This window comes from Corapipo altera, unplaced genomic scaffold (genome assembly GCF_003945725.1).
Source record: "Corapipo altera isolate COAL_440 unplaced genomic scaffold, ASM394572v1 46, whole genome shotgun sequence".
Lineage (NCBI taxonomy): Eukaryota > Metazoa > Chordata > Aves > Passeriformes > Pipridae > Corapipo > Corapipo altera.
Genome location: NW_020884883.1, coordinates 5,458,124 through 5,476,582, shown reverse-complemented (window position 1 = coordinate 5,476,582; position 18,459 = coordinate 5,458,124). Strand labels below are relative to the sequence as shown.

The 18,459-nt window shown below is 36.6% G+C and overlaps 1 protein-coding gene across 1 annotated transcript in view; it reads left to right on the top strand.

Moving 5' to 3' along the window:
• The window catches only part of EIPR1 (EARP complex and GARP complex interacting protein 1), a 74,975-nt gene extending 60,456 nt beyond the window's left edge, over nucleotides 1-14,519 (top strand). Inside the window, exons 7-9 of the mRNA XM_027641100.1 lie at nucleotides 2,306-2,473; nucleotides 3,687-3,854; nucleotides 12,230-14,519. Coding sequence (XP_027496901.1) covers nucleotides 2,306-2,473; nucleotides 3,687-3,854; nucleotides 12,230-12,404 — 511 coding nt within the window. The 3' untranslated portion in view covers nucleotides 12,405-14,519. The remainder of the gene's footprint in view (nucleotides 1-2,305; nucleotides 2,474-3,686; nucleotides 3,855-12,229) is intronic.
• Nucleotides 14,520-18,459: the final 3,940 nt, after the last annotated feature.

Sequence of the window (18,459 nt, the reverse complement as noted above, 5' to 3'; positions counted from 1 at the left end):
GGTCAAAGGAGAAGGGTTTTATTAAATTTACATTTTTGGTGATATTTTATAATCATCCTATTTTTAACATATAGCATGCAGACCTTAAGATTAAAGCCTGTGTTTCAAAGAGAAAATGTTAAATATTGTGAGGTCTGCTTCATGCTCTGTCTCATTAGAAAAAGCATCTCTATCTTGCATTAAATGAGTTCTCTGAGTAACTTCTGTGAAGGTAGATAGTCCAGATATTAATAAGATCCTCAATGAAAGGTGTAGCTTGGTTAACACAAACAAACCCCACAATTCTGATTGCTTTAAGTGAAGCTCAGGTTAGATAGTCCTTAAACCAGTTTAAGTACTAGGCAATGCCAAAGAGCTGTTCACGGTATACTTGAAAAATGTATGCAAGGATAAGTCTCATCTGAAATAACACTGTAATATGTCTATAATTATGTGAATATTTGATAATGATTAGTTAGGCTAGAAGTGGGTGCTTAAAGTCAGGGCAGTATAAACTGTGGCAGTATAAGATGCAAAAAATGAGGGGGGAGGGAGGAATCAAGGGCAGAAAACTGCTATACCAGCAAAGAGAGGAGCCAGAATAGCTACTTCTGCAGAGTGTGGTTATGATAGCTGTGAGATAGCTGGAGTACATAATTTTGGAGATATCAAAGAAGGAGAGGAAAGAAAGATTGTTAAGAAGACTCCTAGACTAGACTAAGAAGCAGTCTTATTCAGAGAAGAGCTTGTGAAGAAGGGGAGACAGACACTAGGCTGATTTGATTTAGAGAGAGACTTTTGAGGAAAATTCAAACTCCAAGAATAAATTCTAAAAAATATGAACACAGAATAATTTGAGAAGGTAGAGCCAGTAGCTGGAGAAAATGTATATGTGGTCTGGCATTAATCTTAGGATCTATAAGTGGGAAATTCAGTGCATGTATTATTGCTGTAGGTAGGATGATAGGGTGAAGAAAAGAATATTCATATTTGGGAAAGAAAGGGATTAAGTGGTCAGAATAACAGTTAAGTTGGAACAAAGGCTTTCATGGTGAGCAGTGCTGAATACACAGTGGACTTTGATGTTTCTTTTTAAGCCCTTACATGCTATGAGCAGTGTAAGAAAAAAAAAAAAGAAAGGTGCAATAAAGAAGTGTTTTACTGCTACAAGCATGCTTAAGACTCAAAATTTTTCCCATAGACATATTTTAAGAAATTAAGAGGAAGTTTGAATTTGATTCCCAGAATACCTGGTAGAAATACCTGAAGGATATCCTTAACCTCTGAAACTCAGAGAAGAGTGTTCATGATGAATATTGAGGTAACTTCCCTTGTGACTGCTGTAGATGTCAGGATAGGGCTTAGTAGAAGCCTTGTATACTTCGAATCTCTCCTTATGGAGCTATTTTGCTTTGTAGGTATTAGCAGCAAGAGACTGTTTCATCTTGACAGAAGACAATAAGAATATGAAATTTTCACAAGAAATATGAAATTTTAGTCAGTATGTTTCCTGAAGAGAAACATTTTCTTTTAAAGAAAGGAAGAAGCTCACAAAGTGTTGACAAGTTCTAGGGAAAATTGTAGGAGACTGTCAAGTCTAAGCAGAACTTTAGATGGTAGATGGTGGCTTTGAGAAAACTGATAATGCAACTGTGGAAAAAAAAATAAAACAAAAAAACCAACCAAGCTGAAGAGGCGAGATAGGGAAACAATCTAATGGAACATGATGCTTGAGTAGAGATTCTGGGTTGTTGGCAGTGCTACAAATGTTTTCTCAAGTGGTCCAGATGGATGAGTATGCACATGGCTGAGTAGTTTAAGGGCCACAGATAAATTAGTGATAAGTGCCACAGGTCAGGAAGGTAAGTTCACTATACAGCAGTAATAAAAAGCTGTTGTTCATATCTCTTGCATCCCTTGCATCTCCGCTTTTCATATAGGGAGGAGCAGATGTCATAGATAGAGAATTAGTGTAACTACTTAGGAGTGGAGAAGCTCTTATCTGAAAATATTGTGGTTTAGTAGCAGACATTTTATAACAGTTGTTACACAGCTGTGCTAGAATCATCTGGAACTACTGTTTCCTTTTAACTCCAGATGATCCTAATGCAAACATGGAAAGAGCAGAGCTTCAAAGGAAGCTGAGAAATCTATACAAGTCACTGTTGTTAACAGCTGGGATTTCCCCAAACTGTGCACTAGCAGTGGGAACTCTAGGTCTACGGATGTTAAGGGGATTATGCAAGTTTCCAGGGAAACAGATTCCTGTCAGTGAAGTGCAGTTAGCTTTTTATAGACCATTTAATTTTTTTAATGTGTTTTACAGACAGATATATTGCATAGAAAATGCACATGGACAGCTGGTACGAGACTTGGACTTTAATCCCAATAAACAGTACTACCTGGCTAGCTGTGGAGATGACTGCAAGGTGAAATTCTGGGACACAAGGAATGTCACTGAACCAGTGAAGACACTAGAGGAGCATTCCCACTGGTAGAACAAATTATCTGCATGCTGTTTTGTGGGTGGATGGCTTATGTAATTTATTCAGCTAATTATTTTACCATTTAGGAACAATGCAAACTAACTATGTTTGTGCTATTGTGAATAATCATTTTTTTGCATAGAGGAAAAGTTTCAACATGTCAGTGTTCCTTGCGTAATTGTGAGTTAAGAAAATGTTAGTCTAATTGGCAAGAAAGTGTTGTTAACATTGTTGGGATTTGGGATACACCTTTGAGAAGCACAGCACAGGACTTGGCTGATAGGGGCAGCTGGGACACAGGTGTGCCTTCCCAAATGGAGGCTGATCTGATGCACCTGATGTGCAGTAGAGCAGCTGTCATCCATCGTTCTGTTGTTGAATGGTTAAAACATTTGGTAATTCAGTCCCATTTTTTTCATGCTTTTCAAAGTCCTTCAGTCAGAATATGCAAGTGAGTAATTTTATTCTCTGAGAGAACCTTTAGAATCTGTATCTGCTGCTCTGGCCTGTGGTTGGAGTAAGGAGAGACTGTTGTCTGACATGTGCACTCTTCAGTGGTTAAGAAAAGATGAACAGTTAATATTTAATAAAATTTGGGTTGGAGTAATTATTGAAAAATAAATCTGGACCCTGAAGCTTCTTTGAGGGGAATGAAGAAGTGAATTAACAGAAGCAGAATTTATCCTTTTTCTTTTCCAAAATATTCAAAGAAAAAGAATAAAACAAGAACCTTAAGATGTTTGTGTTAAATTGATATGTAAAATTTGAAGAGAAATATAATCCTATTTTTGTTCTAGGATCTATTTTAAACTTCACTGTCAGAATGTTGTGAGATTTTTGTTTAACAGGCTAATTCTAATCCATATTTCACTTTGGGGAAATTTTTATATAGAGAACTTAAATATTCATCTGACTTATTCAACAATGAATTGCCATGTACCCTCAAGGAATGATATCATTGAATGGTATGTTTTGTTATTTTGTTGGGTTTTTTTTAACTTATTTGTTGAATTTTAAATGTACCTCATAAAAAACAGATTATATGAAAGCTTAAAAGCCAAATGAAGATGGCAAAAAACAGTCTTTGAAATGAGACTTGTTTCTTCTATGTATACTTACAATGTTTAAAAGATCAATGTTAATGCCACTCTTAAAAGAAAATGTTTAACATTGATACACTACCTACCAAGAATCTTGTTCTTTCTGCTTTAACTTTTTTAGGGTCTGGAATGTCAGATACAATCATTCTCACGATCAGCTGATCCTTACAGGAAGCAGTGATAGCAGAGTTATCCTGTCTAATATGGTATCAATTTCTTCTGAACCATTTGGACATATGGTAGATGATGATGAACTCAGTGACCAAGAGGACCAGCATCAAGAAGAGAAGTATGAAGTTTCCTGAGTTTTATGCAGATGCTTATAATTGTCTTTTCATTGTAATGTTTTACATGCTATTTTTTTTGCTGACTAGGATTTTTGTATACAGGCCTTTCAGGTAAGTAGTTTTAATTCCCACTTCATTCTTTACTCAGAGTCTTGGGTGGAACACACTCTTTAAATCCGATTGGCACAGTCTCTCTATGTTCAATGGGGGTTGTGGTGTTCACAGGGGTTGGTGATGCTGAGGGCCAGTTCTAAAGTCCACTGGATCAGTGAAAAGATTCACTTTAAGGGAGCTCTGGATCAAGTCAAGCACGTAGAATAATCTGAGTTAAGTGAGAATTTGAAAATATGCTTTTGTGTTTTCTATGTATGTGTTGTAACCTTTAGGAAATGTTACCAGTCTAAAGAAAAAAATGAGGTTGATTTTTATCCTGTTTTGGAGCACATCTGATTTGCTATTAAACAGCACACAAATGTTGAAAAAGAGAATGTCTTTTTCAGGTGTATCTTGAAATACACCAGAAAGAGCATGTGTGTGTACAACTAATGTCTCTAGCCAGTCACCTTCAGACCAAGTGACCAAATCTCTCTCAAAAGAGGGTTGAAATATCAAGTGGAAAGAAGGGAAAAGGCTTTTTCCTCATGGACTACTATTTTTCATGTCCTGAATACAATAACTTGTAAAAATACTCCTTGTATTAAATATAAAAATGAAGAGTATGTGCCAGTTGTATCTTCAAGGGTTTGTTGTTTTTTAAAAATTTAAAAATTTTAAAAACGTTGAATTGTAATACTCTTCCACACAGTTAAGACTCCTTCCTGAGATCTTTAAGACTCAAGTTAATTTTTAATATATTTGAGAGTAAATTTCCTAATTTTTATTGTATTTTTACCTGGAGACAAAAGCAAGTAGTATGTCAGTTTAACCCTTCCTGGTTCAACCATGTAGAACTATGCATGAATCTACCCACTCATTTATTCTTACCAGATTTGTTACAGTAACTGCCTACATTTTAAAGTTCACAACTGAGAAATAATTATTTGGAGATAACTTTTTTCTAAGGAAAAGAATTCAAGTTCACTGCGTAATAAATAGACAAACTAAAAGTTGCTATATTCTGTTCTTCCTAAGGATTTGTTGTTAGTGGGTTCTCTTTTCAGTTTGTCTGTGTATGTGTTGGCATCTTGGGACTTTATATGCTCCTGTCTTGGAGACCAGAACATGCTTTCATAAGCAATATAACTAGGACTATTGCATGAACATCTGTCTCTTGTTGCAATCAAGTTACCTTCAGTTTCTCTTAACTGCTGATTCAGATCAGAGCAACTAGTTTGCTGCCTTCTCTCTACTTTTTAACTGCTGCTGCTGTTGTTTCTTATAGCAATCACAGAAATGTAAGCACAGGTAGTCTCCCTCTATCATATCTAAAGTCTCCCTAGCCTTTATCATGTGTCTCATAGTAGGCAGGAGGACAAATTTTAAAAACAGGAAAAGAAGATGTACTTCCCATGTGTATCCTCATAGCTCCTGACTATTTGCCATTCACGGACATTTGGTGCTTTCTGAATCATCTTTGGAGACTTTGATTCTTCCATTAGGATTTTCTTTTGTCATCAGCCATATTCTTGAGTTTATCTATTCTCACTAACTGTGTTTTTGTTTGCTCCAAAACATGTTAGCTGTGCAAATGTGTCTAGAAGTAATATGCCAACTGTGTTTTTTTTCTTGCACTGAATAAGGAAAGGCTTCAGTGCTTTCTGTTTGGGAAGCCCAAAGCCTCTGTTGAAAGTAGGTAGTCGAAAATGAGGATCAAACTGTCCACAGAGAAGAGCTATAGGCATGTGGCCAGAGGACAGCTGTGCTGTGTGCTAGTCAAGTCCCCACCCTGGATTATTTAATGCACAGTTCAAATATGGGGAAAAAAAATCAGCTGAAAAATGGGGAACGAAATGTTGTACTAGCTTAATTTCTAGCACCTTGATCCAGAGATAGAAAAAAGTGTACAAAATAAATTAAAATAGAACAGATGAGTGCGAGTACTTGGGATGCATTTAGGTTTCATTCCCCAAGCAAAGCTAATATGCCTGGATAAGAACACAGGGAGTGCTTTTCAATGCCCGCATTGGAACAAAACATTTTAAGCGGGATCGTTCCACATCTATGAATGCAGTTGGTTAAGTCAGGCTTCTCCTTGACCTCTTTCTTTAATGGTTTTGCACTCTGCTGTTGCTTTCTCCCTGCAACACTGAACTTTCCTGAATTCTAAATCTCCTGAAGATGTCTGTCAGTGCCTGTAAGACACTTGCAGAGCTCTGGTAACTGTCTTCCTCTAAAGGGAGATGGTGACTGTCTTATATCCTTTCTTCAGTCTGTGGTCATCCAAACTCCTGATGTTAGTAAGTAAGTCTATATATTGTTGTATTCAACTAGTCTGATAGTCATTTTAATTCTGCAATAAAAAAAGCTACTAAGTTCTTGCTGTTTAGTGTGGCCATCTTTACTCACCAGTCAGCATTCCTTTTCTTCTGTTATCGCAACATATTTATTTGCCTTCTAGGTTTGAATTTTGAACTGTTTAGGTTTCTGTTTGGCATACTGGAAATGTGCAGCATGAGAAGACTATTTGCTGTCTTAGGAGCACCAGCAGCAAGGTACATGCTGCATCTACAACAGTGTTTTCATACTTCATGACTTCTGTGGCCAGAACTTTGTGACAAGGCTCAACTGATAATGGAGGACTTGCTCTTTAATTGAAAAAGCCTATTCTGTATCCATAACAATGAAAAGATTTATATGGTCAATAACATTTTGAGCTTCTACATCAGTCCCAGCAAGGAAGCCATCCTTAAACTTTAATTCAGTGGTAGGAGCTACCAGCTCCCTTAGCTTTCTTAGGGGTTTAGGAGCTTAAGATGTCTGCTGTTTCACTAGCAGAACTGATTACTAAGGTCAGTATGCTACCTTCTCTCCTATGTTACATTTTTTGACAATATGTTCTAAGATGATCCTTGTCTTTGTTATCTTTTGCGGATTGTACCAGAAATTTCACGTTAGGAAATGCAGTTTTAGAGTTTTTCCTGAAGGCTTATGTTTCCATCTTTTTCGTCATAGATGTTAAGCACAATGTCCTTTGATACGAACAGAACAAGATCTAATACAAGCCCTTCTCACCATTATATATTTAAAGCTGAGACATGTGAAGGATTAGTCCTTCCAGTACAGAGTATCTCACTTGAGATTGTAAAGGTTTTAATGAGATTTCTCATTAAAATCTTAATTAGAATTAGAATTATTCTTAATTAAAATTAGAATCATCTTCAGCCGTCAGAATGGACCACAGAAAAAATGGTGGCTGCCCTCTCCATTGAAAGAGACTTCGGTCAAGTTCCATTTAAAGGAGCTGGTGGTTTCTACTTTTTGTGATAGAAATGTAGTTTGGAGCTTTTTGAATAATAAGTTATGTGGTTTCATGATAATACATATGAACTGTGTGATCTAACATAACACCTTTGTATGCGCATCTGTGACTTCAGGAGAGATATTTGTCAGCGTTGATATTTTGAAAAGGATTTGCCAAACATGCTGAGGCAGGCTTTCAGGATATTTTCACACAGCTGTCAATAGTGTTAATTTTTATGCCATTTTGCTTGTGGCATTTATGTCTTGGAGAAATCTAGAAGTCATAGGATTATGCTATGGAATCAACCAAGAGATTCAATTAATTAAAACAGCTTAAATAGTTTCTGTTTTGGGGAATGCTAGGATTCAGGACTTTACTTCATTGGATGTGAAAGAACCTGGGCCAGATTTAGTGCAGCAGCACTTTTCAGTCTCTGGACTATTTTACCTTAAAAGCTCGTAGTTTTTCTGTACTATTTCTTTCTTTAACCCTCATGAGTAGGTATACATTCCTTAATTTATTTTGCATATTAGGACATCTGTGAAACCTGTTATATAAAAATACACTTTTCCTGTTTTTAAAGATCATGTTTTCCTGTAGAAGCAGTTCAGAAAGCTCTTTTTTGAGTTAAAAAAATGATAAGCCTTGGAATAGTGTGAATGACCAATTATTATCTATAAAAATTGTGTTCAAGTATAAACATACTTGAATTCAGTTTTTCTTAAGAGAATGAAGAAGCAAGTAGTGTGTTGTCTAATCTTACCAGAAACAATTTTCTCCTGAAGTTAAAGGGAAAGGGCATCCACATGGTTTATTCTGGAATCCAGTGCCATGCTCTTCAGGATTCATTTTTGGATGCTGCAGTACCTGTTGCTGCTCTATTGATTCACTTCTATTTCATAATGATTTTTAGATTAAAGAGGATTTAATTTTGATGGTGATAAGGAATTAATGATTTTTGCTGACTGAAAACCATTTTTTATTAAATATTGTGGTGACAAAACAGGATTGCAAGCACTGCAAACTTAAGTGGTTGTTAGCATGAGAAGTAATTGGAAATAACAGCTCTCTACATGAAAATAATTATCCAAGGCCGAACAGGCTTCTTTCTCAAATCTGTAGCACAATTAACCTCAAAGTTATCTGGTAAAATAAAAGCTCCTCTCTTTTCATAGAAGCTGGTCAGGGTCGTGCTATTTGAATAAGATTACAAAGAGAACGCAGTCCAGTTTCAGTTCTCTGTGGGCACAGGTCTAAAATTTATGCATGATGTAGGTAGAGATTGCACATTTCATACTGTGAATTCTTAGTGGCATAAGAGTGTAATGCCCTGTCAGTTGGTGCAATAGAAGAATACATATAAGAAAATAAAAGGAATTTTAGTCTGGTCAGAATGAAATCTTTAAAATAGTATGGGAAAACAAGAAACTAGAGAAGCTTTTTAAAGGGCAGTAAGGTGTAGGGCAAGGAAGAAAATAGCTTACTGAGCTTGACAGGCACAACAAGTGATTACCAAGTATGCTTATCAAATGCAGTCTACACAGAGTGTTCTATCAAGGGATCAATAGGCCAAGCACCTACACCCGTGGTACACTGAACTAGCTGTAGCATGGCTATACATGCTATACATAGCTGTTTTGTACACATATAGGCATGCTATATATACGTAGCTATTGTTATACCCACAGCCTGAGGCTTTTATGTAAAAACAGATATATCTGTTTTGGTGACAACCTGAATTATACATATTAAAGTAGCATAGAAGAAAGTTTGCTTCATATCCAGCTCTGTACAGCTACTCTTCCTATTCCTGATCTTCTCAAACTGGGAAGAAATTGCAGTTCCTGAACTCACCTCCCTGTTCCAAAATCTGCCACAGATACCTGACTATCCTAGTATCCAGTCCTCTGTGTTCAGTGTTACGTCTTTAACCTAAGAAAGCTAATAACCTGACCATTTTCATCAGGAGCTGATAAGTACAAAATGGAAAGTTTCTGAGATAGGAATAATGCACATGAAAGTATAGCAATATTCTTTTAAACATTGATACTTTATGAATAGAGTATTACAAAAAGTACACTTGTCAGTGCTATGACATGACCTACTGTATATTAAGGACAAATAAAATTGTAGTAACTGATACCAACAGAAGGGTAATTAAAATATCTAAATAGACAAAAGCATCATAAGATACTTACAAGTTGATTTTTATGTGTTCCACTGGTATGTATTGTGATGAAAATAGTATTTTTGTAGACTTTGTTTATATATATATATATATATATATATACTTAAAAGGTATTTGTTACCTCAACAGTTATGACACTGACATTTATTTAAGTCTTTAACTTCTTGCATTAACCATATTATATGTATAATCTGGGGAGTTAGAAGAGTCTTTAATAAGTAAGAATGTGTAAAAGATGAGTAAAATTTCATTGAGAGTAAATAGATAATTGTGGGATTAAGAAAAGGAACAATTCTACGTACCCTAGATTCATATAGATTCAAAAATGGTGTCCTCAGCCTGTTTTTGGATTACCAAAAAAAGCACACATATAGCCAAAATGTAGAGAAATCTGAGGTGTTTTCTTGGAAATCTCTTAGCATTGGGTAAGGTCACAAACAACTTTGCTCTTTTTGGTTTTTTTGGGTTTTTTAAATTTTTTTAGCGCAGTCTTTCACATACATTAAATGAATTCTGCTCTTTATTTCACTAGCCTAATCCTTCTGGGTTCATTAGCCATTACACAATTTAAAGACTAATCTGTTTTCATTCATCATGTTTGTAAAGGATGCTCATGGGCAGTTTCTTTTGGATGTTCTATATTGTTCCTGAGACACAAGTTGTGATCAACAAGTGATCACTTCCATAAGTAGTCTATGCATAATATTATCACAGATCTATACTATTTAAAACAAAAAAGCAACACCAAAAACTGAACTCATGTGACCTGAAGAATGACATGGAATAACATGGTTTCTTTTTCTGGGAAGGCACAAAATATACTTTCCTACCCAAGAAAAAATTCAGTGTATAAACAAAAGACAGTTAAAAACTATAGTTATAAATGGAAATGCCAAACAGAAGTTCATCTATGGGCTTCTTTCCTGAACACTCATTCCCCTATGACTTCTGTAAATTAAATTAGATGAGCTGTGTTATTTAAATGAAGCACTGAAACAACTCTGAGCATACAGAAAATAGTATAATCTAGAAGCTTATTTGTCCTTGTTTTTCCAACCTTTGGTTAACTGAGACTCCTGGTTAACTGAAAGTCGGTCGTGTCCCCTGACAGCCATGTGCACTGTGCATTACTCCCCTGCTTATCCGGAGAGACATCTGAAACCTTCAGAATAATGGAGTTGTGGGTAAGTGGGTGAGCACTGCGTGAAGCACATTGCTGTCTGGGGACATGACCAACTTTCGCTTAACAGGGCATGGCAGTTAACAGGAACTTAGAAAAACACATTGCAGGCTGTGAAGTGTCTGTGTGTGTTTGTTAGCTCTCTGTTGTTAGATGGTTTGCATCAAAGTAGGTATTAAGGAGAATTTCAAAACAAGCTTGCTCTTTGCAGTTAACCAGAGGGTGCATGTTGGTTGTGCTATGACCTTTTTTTGGTTAGTTGACCTTTAACGCAGCACAAGTAAATTATAAAAATTCTTGAAACTACATATCTGAAGCTATTTTGCAGTATGAGACTACTTTTGGTGTCTTCATTAAATCCAATTGAATTTTAATTGCAGTGTTAGATTCACAGCTGGCTCGGCTGGCTAGGTGGAGCAGGGATATCCTGCAAGCAATTTGACTGTGTTACCGTGTAGTCTTTGTGATTGCAGAACTGCTTTCAGACACCAGTGGTAAAGGGCGAAGACAGCAATAACAACACCTCATTTCTCTAGTAGTAGCATCTGTTTAAATGATTGAATGGCATTCACAAGGCTCTTTGGCTTTGCTTCTGTAAGGAGTATTACAGCTGTAGTGCAAGGCTGTTCCTAGGAAGTGGAGGGATGCTACTGAAGGGCTGACTGATTCCTGTCAGACAGAGACGATTCTCTGTGGGTGAAGGAGCTCTAAGGTCATCCTCTGAAAAGTCACCTACCCTGTAGCTACAGAGTAATGTGCTGTAGTGGTGTTCTGAGAGGAGGGATTTGCTTTGTGAATGGAGGGAAGAAGGGCTGTGCTCAGTTAGCAGAGCACAATCAATGACTCTTGGGTGATTTGGACTTCAGAGAGTTGCCTGAATCTGTTTGTAAGTATTTGCAATGCAAAAGGGAATCTGTCTGTCTTTGGTGATGTAGGTTACCAGGAGCTTGGGTTTTGCAGTGAGAGGGTGAGATATACAATAGTGGGTGATAATCCAGTGCTGATATAAATCTAGCGATGGGAGATAAAAATCAAAGTGTTCAGAGTGGTGCCTCCATCCCCATTCCATTACTCTCGAGGGAATGGGTCCAGGATGGCAGCGCAGGAGAGACTGATGTTAGGGACTGCAACTTCTTACCTATCTACACATCTCTAAGACTGTCTATTATTTTAAGAATTCATTTAATAGTGAAGGGGTAGAGGAAGGGGTGGAGCATGATGAGAAAAAAGATGTTGGTAAAAAGGTGTGTTTAAGTGCGTTTAGATCATGCAGTGTAGTTTAACTTGCTTTAGAGAGTGAGAGAGATGCTTAGTGTAGGTTCTGAGAGACTTGGAAATTCACTGGTTGAGAGTAAGAACTACTTTGTGCCTGCAAATGGGGTCTTTAGCATTGACTTGACTTTTTTGTGCTATCTAAAACATACGTACATGCGAACATATGGTATAAAACATTTCCCTAGAACCTAGTACTGCATTCTTATACTTTAAATGAGATTTTACATATTTAGATGTTAGTGACACTTGATATTGCTTTTAAAATGGAGTGTATTCACAAATCCTTACTATTTTTGTTTGTTTGTTTGTTTTGTTTTGTTTTCTTCAATTTTAGGATTAAAGAGCCCCTTCAGGACAGTGTAATAGCTACCTATGAAGAACATGAAGATAGCGTATATGCAGTTGAATGGTCCTCAGCAGACCCGTGGCTATTTGCCTCTTTAAGTTATGATGGGAGACTTGTTATTAACAGGGTTCCCAGAGCTCTTAAATATCACATACTGTTATAATTTGTTTGGATTATGATGGAGTTGTTATCTTGATGTACACAACCGGTAGGTATTGTTTAGGGGTTTTTCAGGATCTATTTTTATTAAGTATAGATGTTAAAATTTTGTTAAGAATGTCTGTACTAATATAGACACTTCTAATTTGTTTTTTGTATTTGCCTTGGGGAAACTATGGTGCATTGTCTGAAGGCTGTGCTACGTAGATGATTTTTTTTTTTGAGAGGTTAATCACTTTGTGAACTATAAAGTTTCTGGAGATACTGGGTTCTTTTCCTACTATTGCTTTATTACATCAGCTTTATGCAAATATAATGAATTACAGAAATGTTATTATGCTGATACAGGACTGGGACAATGTAGGGTGCATGTAGCAGAAGTGATCTACTTGTTTACAATAATTATATTTTATATTTCTTATATAAACAGGATTCTGCTCTTAACTAGGGCTACATTCTGTTAACTGTTCTGGCCACAAATACAGTTAGGAATGGTCTTAAAAGGCTTTCTTAACACAGTGTAATAATCTTCCATGTTTGCATGTCTTCAGAAGAAATGTTTTTTGTGATAGTGAAACCTTTTAGAATATATTTTTCATTTAAGCCTTATGGTAGTATCAACAAAGTACCATCCTGTAATTTATGAACTAAATGCAATTCTCAGTTATGTCTTGTTACTGGAAACTAAGTTTGTCTTTACCAAAGTCTGTTATATACTCATGTAATATGTTATCCTATATTTATAGATTTAGTTGTGCTGTGAGGGGTTCTGGAGCTATGCCTTTGTTACCCTGAAAAATCTCTTTAATATTTGCCTACTTAGACTTTCTTTTTGATCCTTCTGGCTCTGTGCCAATCTGCAATATGCTGACATGATGTAGCAGGCTTGCAACTAAGCACAAAATATCCTTTGCTATATCCTACTCTTTGCAATATGTGACCGAGACATTGGTCACTGTCTTGTTACAAATGCTGAGAACAGACAGATGCTGCACTGTAGGAGATCACGCAGGAAATTTGAAATGTAGATGGAAGGCACAGTGAAACACGCCTGTACATACTGACACCCCCCCTCCCCTGGCATAGCTTGCACTCAGATGGAAATTCTGCTGCTTGCTCTTTGTGTACCCAGCCTAACTGCAGCACTAATTATTCCATGTTGCCTTTTCACCACCATTACTTTCCTTTGACTTCAGAACCTGGGTATGTGCAATGGTGTTGGTTGCGGTACCATTGTGTAAGACCACTCTGAAAAAAATGGCAATGAACATGGGATGGAAAGATCAATACCAACCTCTTACAGTGATTCCTTCTGTTGCTATGGCAACTGTTGGTGTTAGTGTTGAGGGACAGCCTGCTGCTCACCTCTGTTTGTCCTTACCCACTCCTGGATCGAAACATGTCCAAATGTGATTTGTTGTGTATACACAGCTGCTTCAGTGAGATCACGCTTCGAGAGTATGACTGACTGGTATAGTCCAAAACAGCCAGAAAAGATGACTGTTGAATTCTATTTCTGGCTTTCTTAAAGAACTTACTTGGAAGAATTCATAGGAGTGAAGTAATCCAATTAAATCATTTGCATTATTGTTTGTATTTGTGTTATGATGTTACCTGTTTGCTCCAGAATTAATGCTTCATTGGAAATTCTGATGGTCTGATTTTCTGTGTTAAGATTTTAAACTTGATCTATTTTGAATTGTTCCAATACGTAATTAGGCATGAGCTATTCACTTGTATACTGTAAGAAAAACTACATTTCCAAATTGATATTGCTTCAGTTGTCTGAATATCGAAATCCTTGGTTGGAGTGCTTTATATGCAGAGCTTTTAATCTTCAGACACAAAGCCTTGTTGGGTGTCGTGTCTGTCCCACCTGTGCACCACCCTCTCCACGCCACCCACCCCAGGAAAAAAAACATATACCTCTGCAGTACACCTTTGGTATGCAGGGAAATTCTTTAAAAATTTTCTTCACATTAGCAATAAAGATCTATTGAAACTTTATTGTCTAGCAATGTATATGGCTTGCAGTGTGAAGGTGACAGGGAAATGGCATAACCCTGTGTGGGGTTTGACTAGATTTTTAACATGTAATAAATGCAGGATAGATTTCAGAGTAATTTTTATGTGGTTTTATTTCCTTTAATATTGTAAGCTTATATGAGCTGAAAAGCTCTCTGAACAAATAATGCCAAGAAATGTTTTCTTTTGTTTTAATTTTGTTAAATGTGTATATTACTCAATAGGGAAGATGAGAGGGGATGAACACTCGAAAGGAAGGGACTAGTAGGTCTAATTTGAATGAAAATGCATTACAGTAGACTCAAGAGAGCAGGAAGGGTCAATTTTTAATCATTTTCAGGTGTCTGTAAAGTGGGATCTGAGCTACATGTACAACACTGGCAGCAATATGGAAATGACCTTCATAAAGGAAAGGCTTTTGACAAGGTTTCATCCCAAGCTGTTAGAGCAAGCAAGCTGCTGTAGGATAGAAGAAAGGGTTCTAAGATGGTTAAATAACTGCTTAAAAGATAGGAAATAGGAAGCAGGAAGAAATTACATTTCCTGGCAAAAAAGAAATTACTGATGAAGTCCACAAGGATCTGTGCCTAGGCATATGTTTCACACGACCTTTTGGAAAAAGGGCTGCATAGAAATACGGCAAAGTTTGCAGAGACTGTTCAGAGTAGTAAATATGACTGAAGAACTATGAAAAGGCCTTGCTTCATGGAGTGGCTAGATGATAAAGTGGTAGATAAAATTCAGTGCAGGAAATGTGAAGTAACTAATATGGGAGAACAGTTATTTTACATTCTGTGGGCCACCAATATATGGCTGTTACTTGGAAGTAAGATCTTGGAGGTTTTGTAGATCTTCTAAAACATCAGATTAATAGAGGTTAAAATTTTAATTAAATAAAATTTTAATTAAATTAAATTTTAATTAAAAAAATGTTGGGAATTACTAGCAAGCAAGTAAAGAAAATAAAACATTATTAATCCCCCAAAATAATACATATATTTATACATCTGTGGTGTATGTGCATCTTGAATGCTGTGTGTAGTTCTGAGTTCTTCCATCTCAAACCCAGTGTAGTAAAACTGGGAAAGATTTTAGAGAAGAGTGACAGGAATGATGAATAGCATGCAACACCTCTATGAGGATAAGTGAATAGACTGAAAGGCAGATGGTTGAGAGGGAATGATAAAAGTCCATAAAATCACAAGTGGCAGAGGGAGAGGATGAATAGGAGTGATTGTTCAATGTCTCTCCTGATACCAGAACTAGAGGTTATTGAATGTAATCTGCATGTGGTGGCTCAAAGCATACAAAATAAGGTGGTCTCCACAGGCATGAAGGTGAGCTCTGGTACTCCTCTTTAACAATCCCTTCCCCCTGCAAAAAAAAAAAAAAAAAAAAACCTACACAAAGAGAAGAAAAAAAATCTCATTAATGTTGAAGTTTACATGACTTGAAAGTAACTGAACCAGTACTTGAAAGATGAATCCATTAAAGGTTGCTAAATATAAAGGCAGCATCTCTGGCTTAGAAGATCTTTTTGAACCGTGAATTGCTGGACACTACAAAGAGTACTGGCAGAGAATCCCTGTGTGCTTGTCCAGTCTTTAATTACCTCCCTGGACATGGGCTATTTGCCAGTAGAGGTAGAAAAAAGAAGTTAACAATAGTCTCTTACATTGCTCCTGCATGTTTCTCTCTGCATGTTTACTTCTGTTGTAAGGTGTGTTTTAGGGAATTTCAGAAAACACTCATATCTCAGGTGAATTTCTTACAGAATCCCAGTGTTGTTTTTGGAAACTATCTTGTTGCAAAATACTCCTTGGCAATAAGACTGTGAAGGCAAGCAGATTTGTGTACAGCAAGGAGTCCATCTCTGCTTTGGAAGTTGAAATCATGGTCTGATTTATCTCACAACTGTGGGTTGTTTCGGTGTATCAGAGAATGCTGTTTATACAGTCACATGTCAGCATTGGTAAGCACAAAATTGTTGTGTTTTCAAACACTTCTTAAATGACTTTTCTTTCTTTACAGACCGTGTCCAGATAAGAAGCTTTAATAGGTCTTGATTTTGAAAAAGTGAGTTATAGTATTCCTTAAAAATGTCATATTGTCAGTCTTGCCATCTAAAAATTTGTTTTATTCCAGGTGCTGAAAATCTTTTGTCACCAATTTAATATATGTGTCTGGTGTAGAATTAAAAAAATGCTTGAAATGTGGTATTTTTATTTCACAGAAAGTGAATTACTGAAGAAGAAAGGAATTGATAATATTTTTTAAAGGTTTTGAGCATGATCTAAGTGAAACTGATCCAAGTCAATACGAGTCTTGGCCATTTAATAAGAAGCTTTAAATAACAATCTGTTTTACTTGAACTAAAATGGTACTAATTTAAAAATTAAAAAAACTTAACAAAAAACCAAAAACACAACCCACCACCAAATGCCAAAAAACAACACCTCTCAATGTGGACCTGAACTTCGCCTGTGGTGTTAGTGCTAAAATTAGCTTGACCTATACTGAAGCCCATGAAGTTAATGGAGAGCTTGTCAACATTAGAATGAATGAAGAACATGTATTGGATGGCTTGGATAGTCTTGATGTTTGCTCTAGACCAGTTGTCCTTACCTTGTACCTTTTTGGTTCACAAAGTTGAATGGAAAGAAGAAACCATGTGATCTGGATCACATACAACACTAAAATTAGTTGAAAGCAGTGCTTTGTAAAGAATTAAGCTTTCAGCACATTTTATTTTTCAACAGACAACAGATAGCATTAGTTCTGTATTTTTCTCTTTATTTGGAATTTCTTAATCTTTCAGCCTGGTACCTCTTGCAGTGTTTGAGACTGAAATTCTGCAGCTAGTTTAAGATGGACTTCAACAGTATCGTCTGCTTGTAGTCTGGCGTGGTAAGACACTACTGGGTAGATACGTCTTTGACATAGCTGTGAAGCAGTGAGAAGTAGGTAACGATAGTTAAGATCAGCATTTGGACGTGAGTTCATAATGCTATAGAGCTTTCATTTGGCTTCACAGAGGATGTCCAGGGTATTTTTTTTTTCTAGAGGATATGAAGAAAGTGCATTAAGTTTTGTTGTGGTACCTGACATATAAGTGTCATTCTGAGGCTGCAGAAAGCCTGTGAAGTGACCGAGAGAAAACTGCAAATCAGTTTTTAACGAAGTCTGGCCTCGCCATAAAGGGGAGCTGTAAGGTGCGAAGCCATGGATACTCTCCAAAACAATTTGCACATTGCTTCTTCTCATTCCACCTGCCACTTTGGTCAGTGAGAAGCTAGTGAAGTGAGAAGAAAATGACACACAGAGATCTGGAGTAAATGACAAAGGAGACAAGAAAGTAAAAGAAAGACTGACAAATACAGAGTGAAAAGTGAATTGAAAAAAGATCAGGGAAATTTGGATCACTTGGAAAAGAGAAATAGGAAAGATGGAAGAAATTGGCAGTAAGTGAAGTAAAGAAAAGGGTACAGAGGTAAGGAGTAAAAAAACCCCAACAATAGTATTTGCTTCTTTTGGCTGTGATATTAAAGGTCCTTGAATTTCTGCCATGTTAATTTTCTGTGTTAACTGATTTAAGCGTTAGAGAATTGCCATTTTATGTTGCAGCATTTTAGTTCTGATATTGAAGATGGTTCATATGGATTAGTTGTTGATCCATAAGTTATTAGTCCAAACATGTATGTTTTAGGGCATTAGGATTTTTAGCAGATATCAGGTTGTCCCTTTCAGTGCAGTTGTCAGATGGAGTAATCAACCTGAGGGAGCAGTAACCTGAGAGGTAGGAAGAAAATTTCGAGTAGGCTGTTAATCTTGAGTCACACTAGTTAAATCTGCAGAAGCATCTGTTTATGACAGACACTGTTTATCCCCCTGTTTATGACTTCAAGGGAGTGTCATAGTCAGAACATCTAAAGATATCGGATGTGATTAATAAAGTATCTGAGGCCCACACTAACTTACCTTACAGAATTCTGAGCTATTCTTGAGAAAACCTGTTTTGACACAACAGCTTTTCG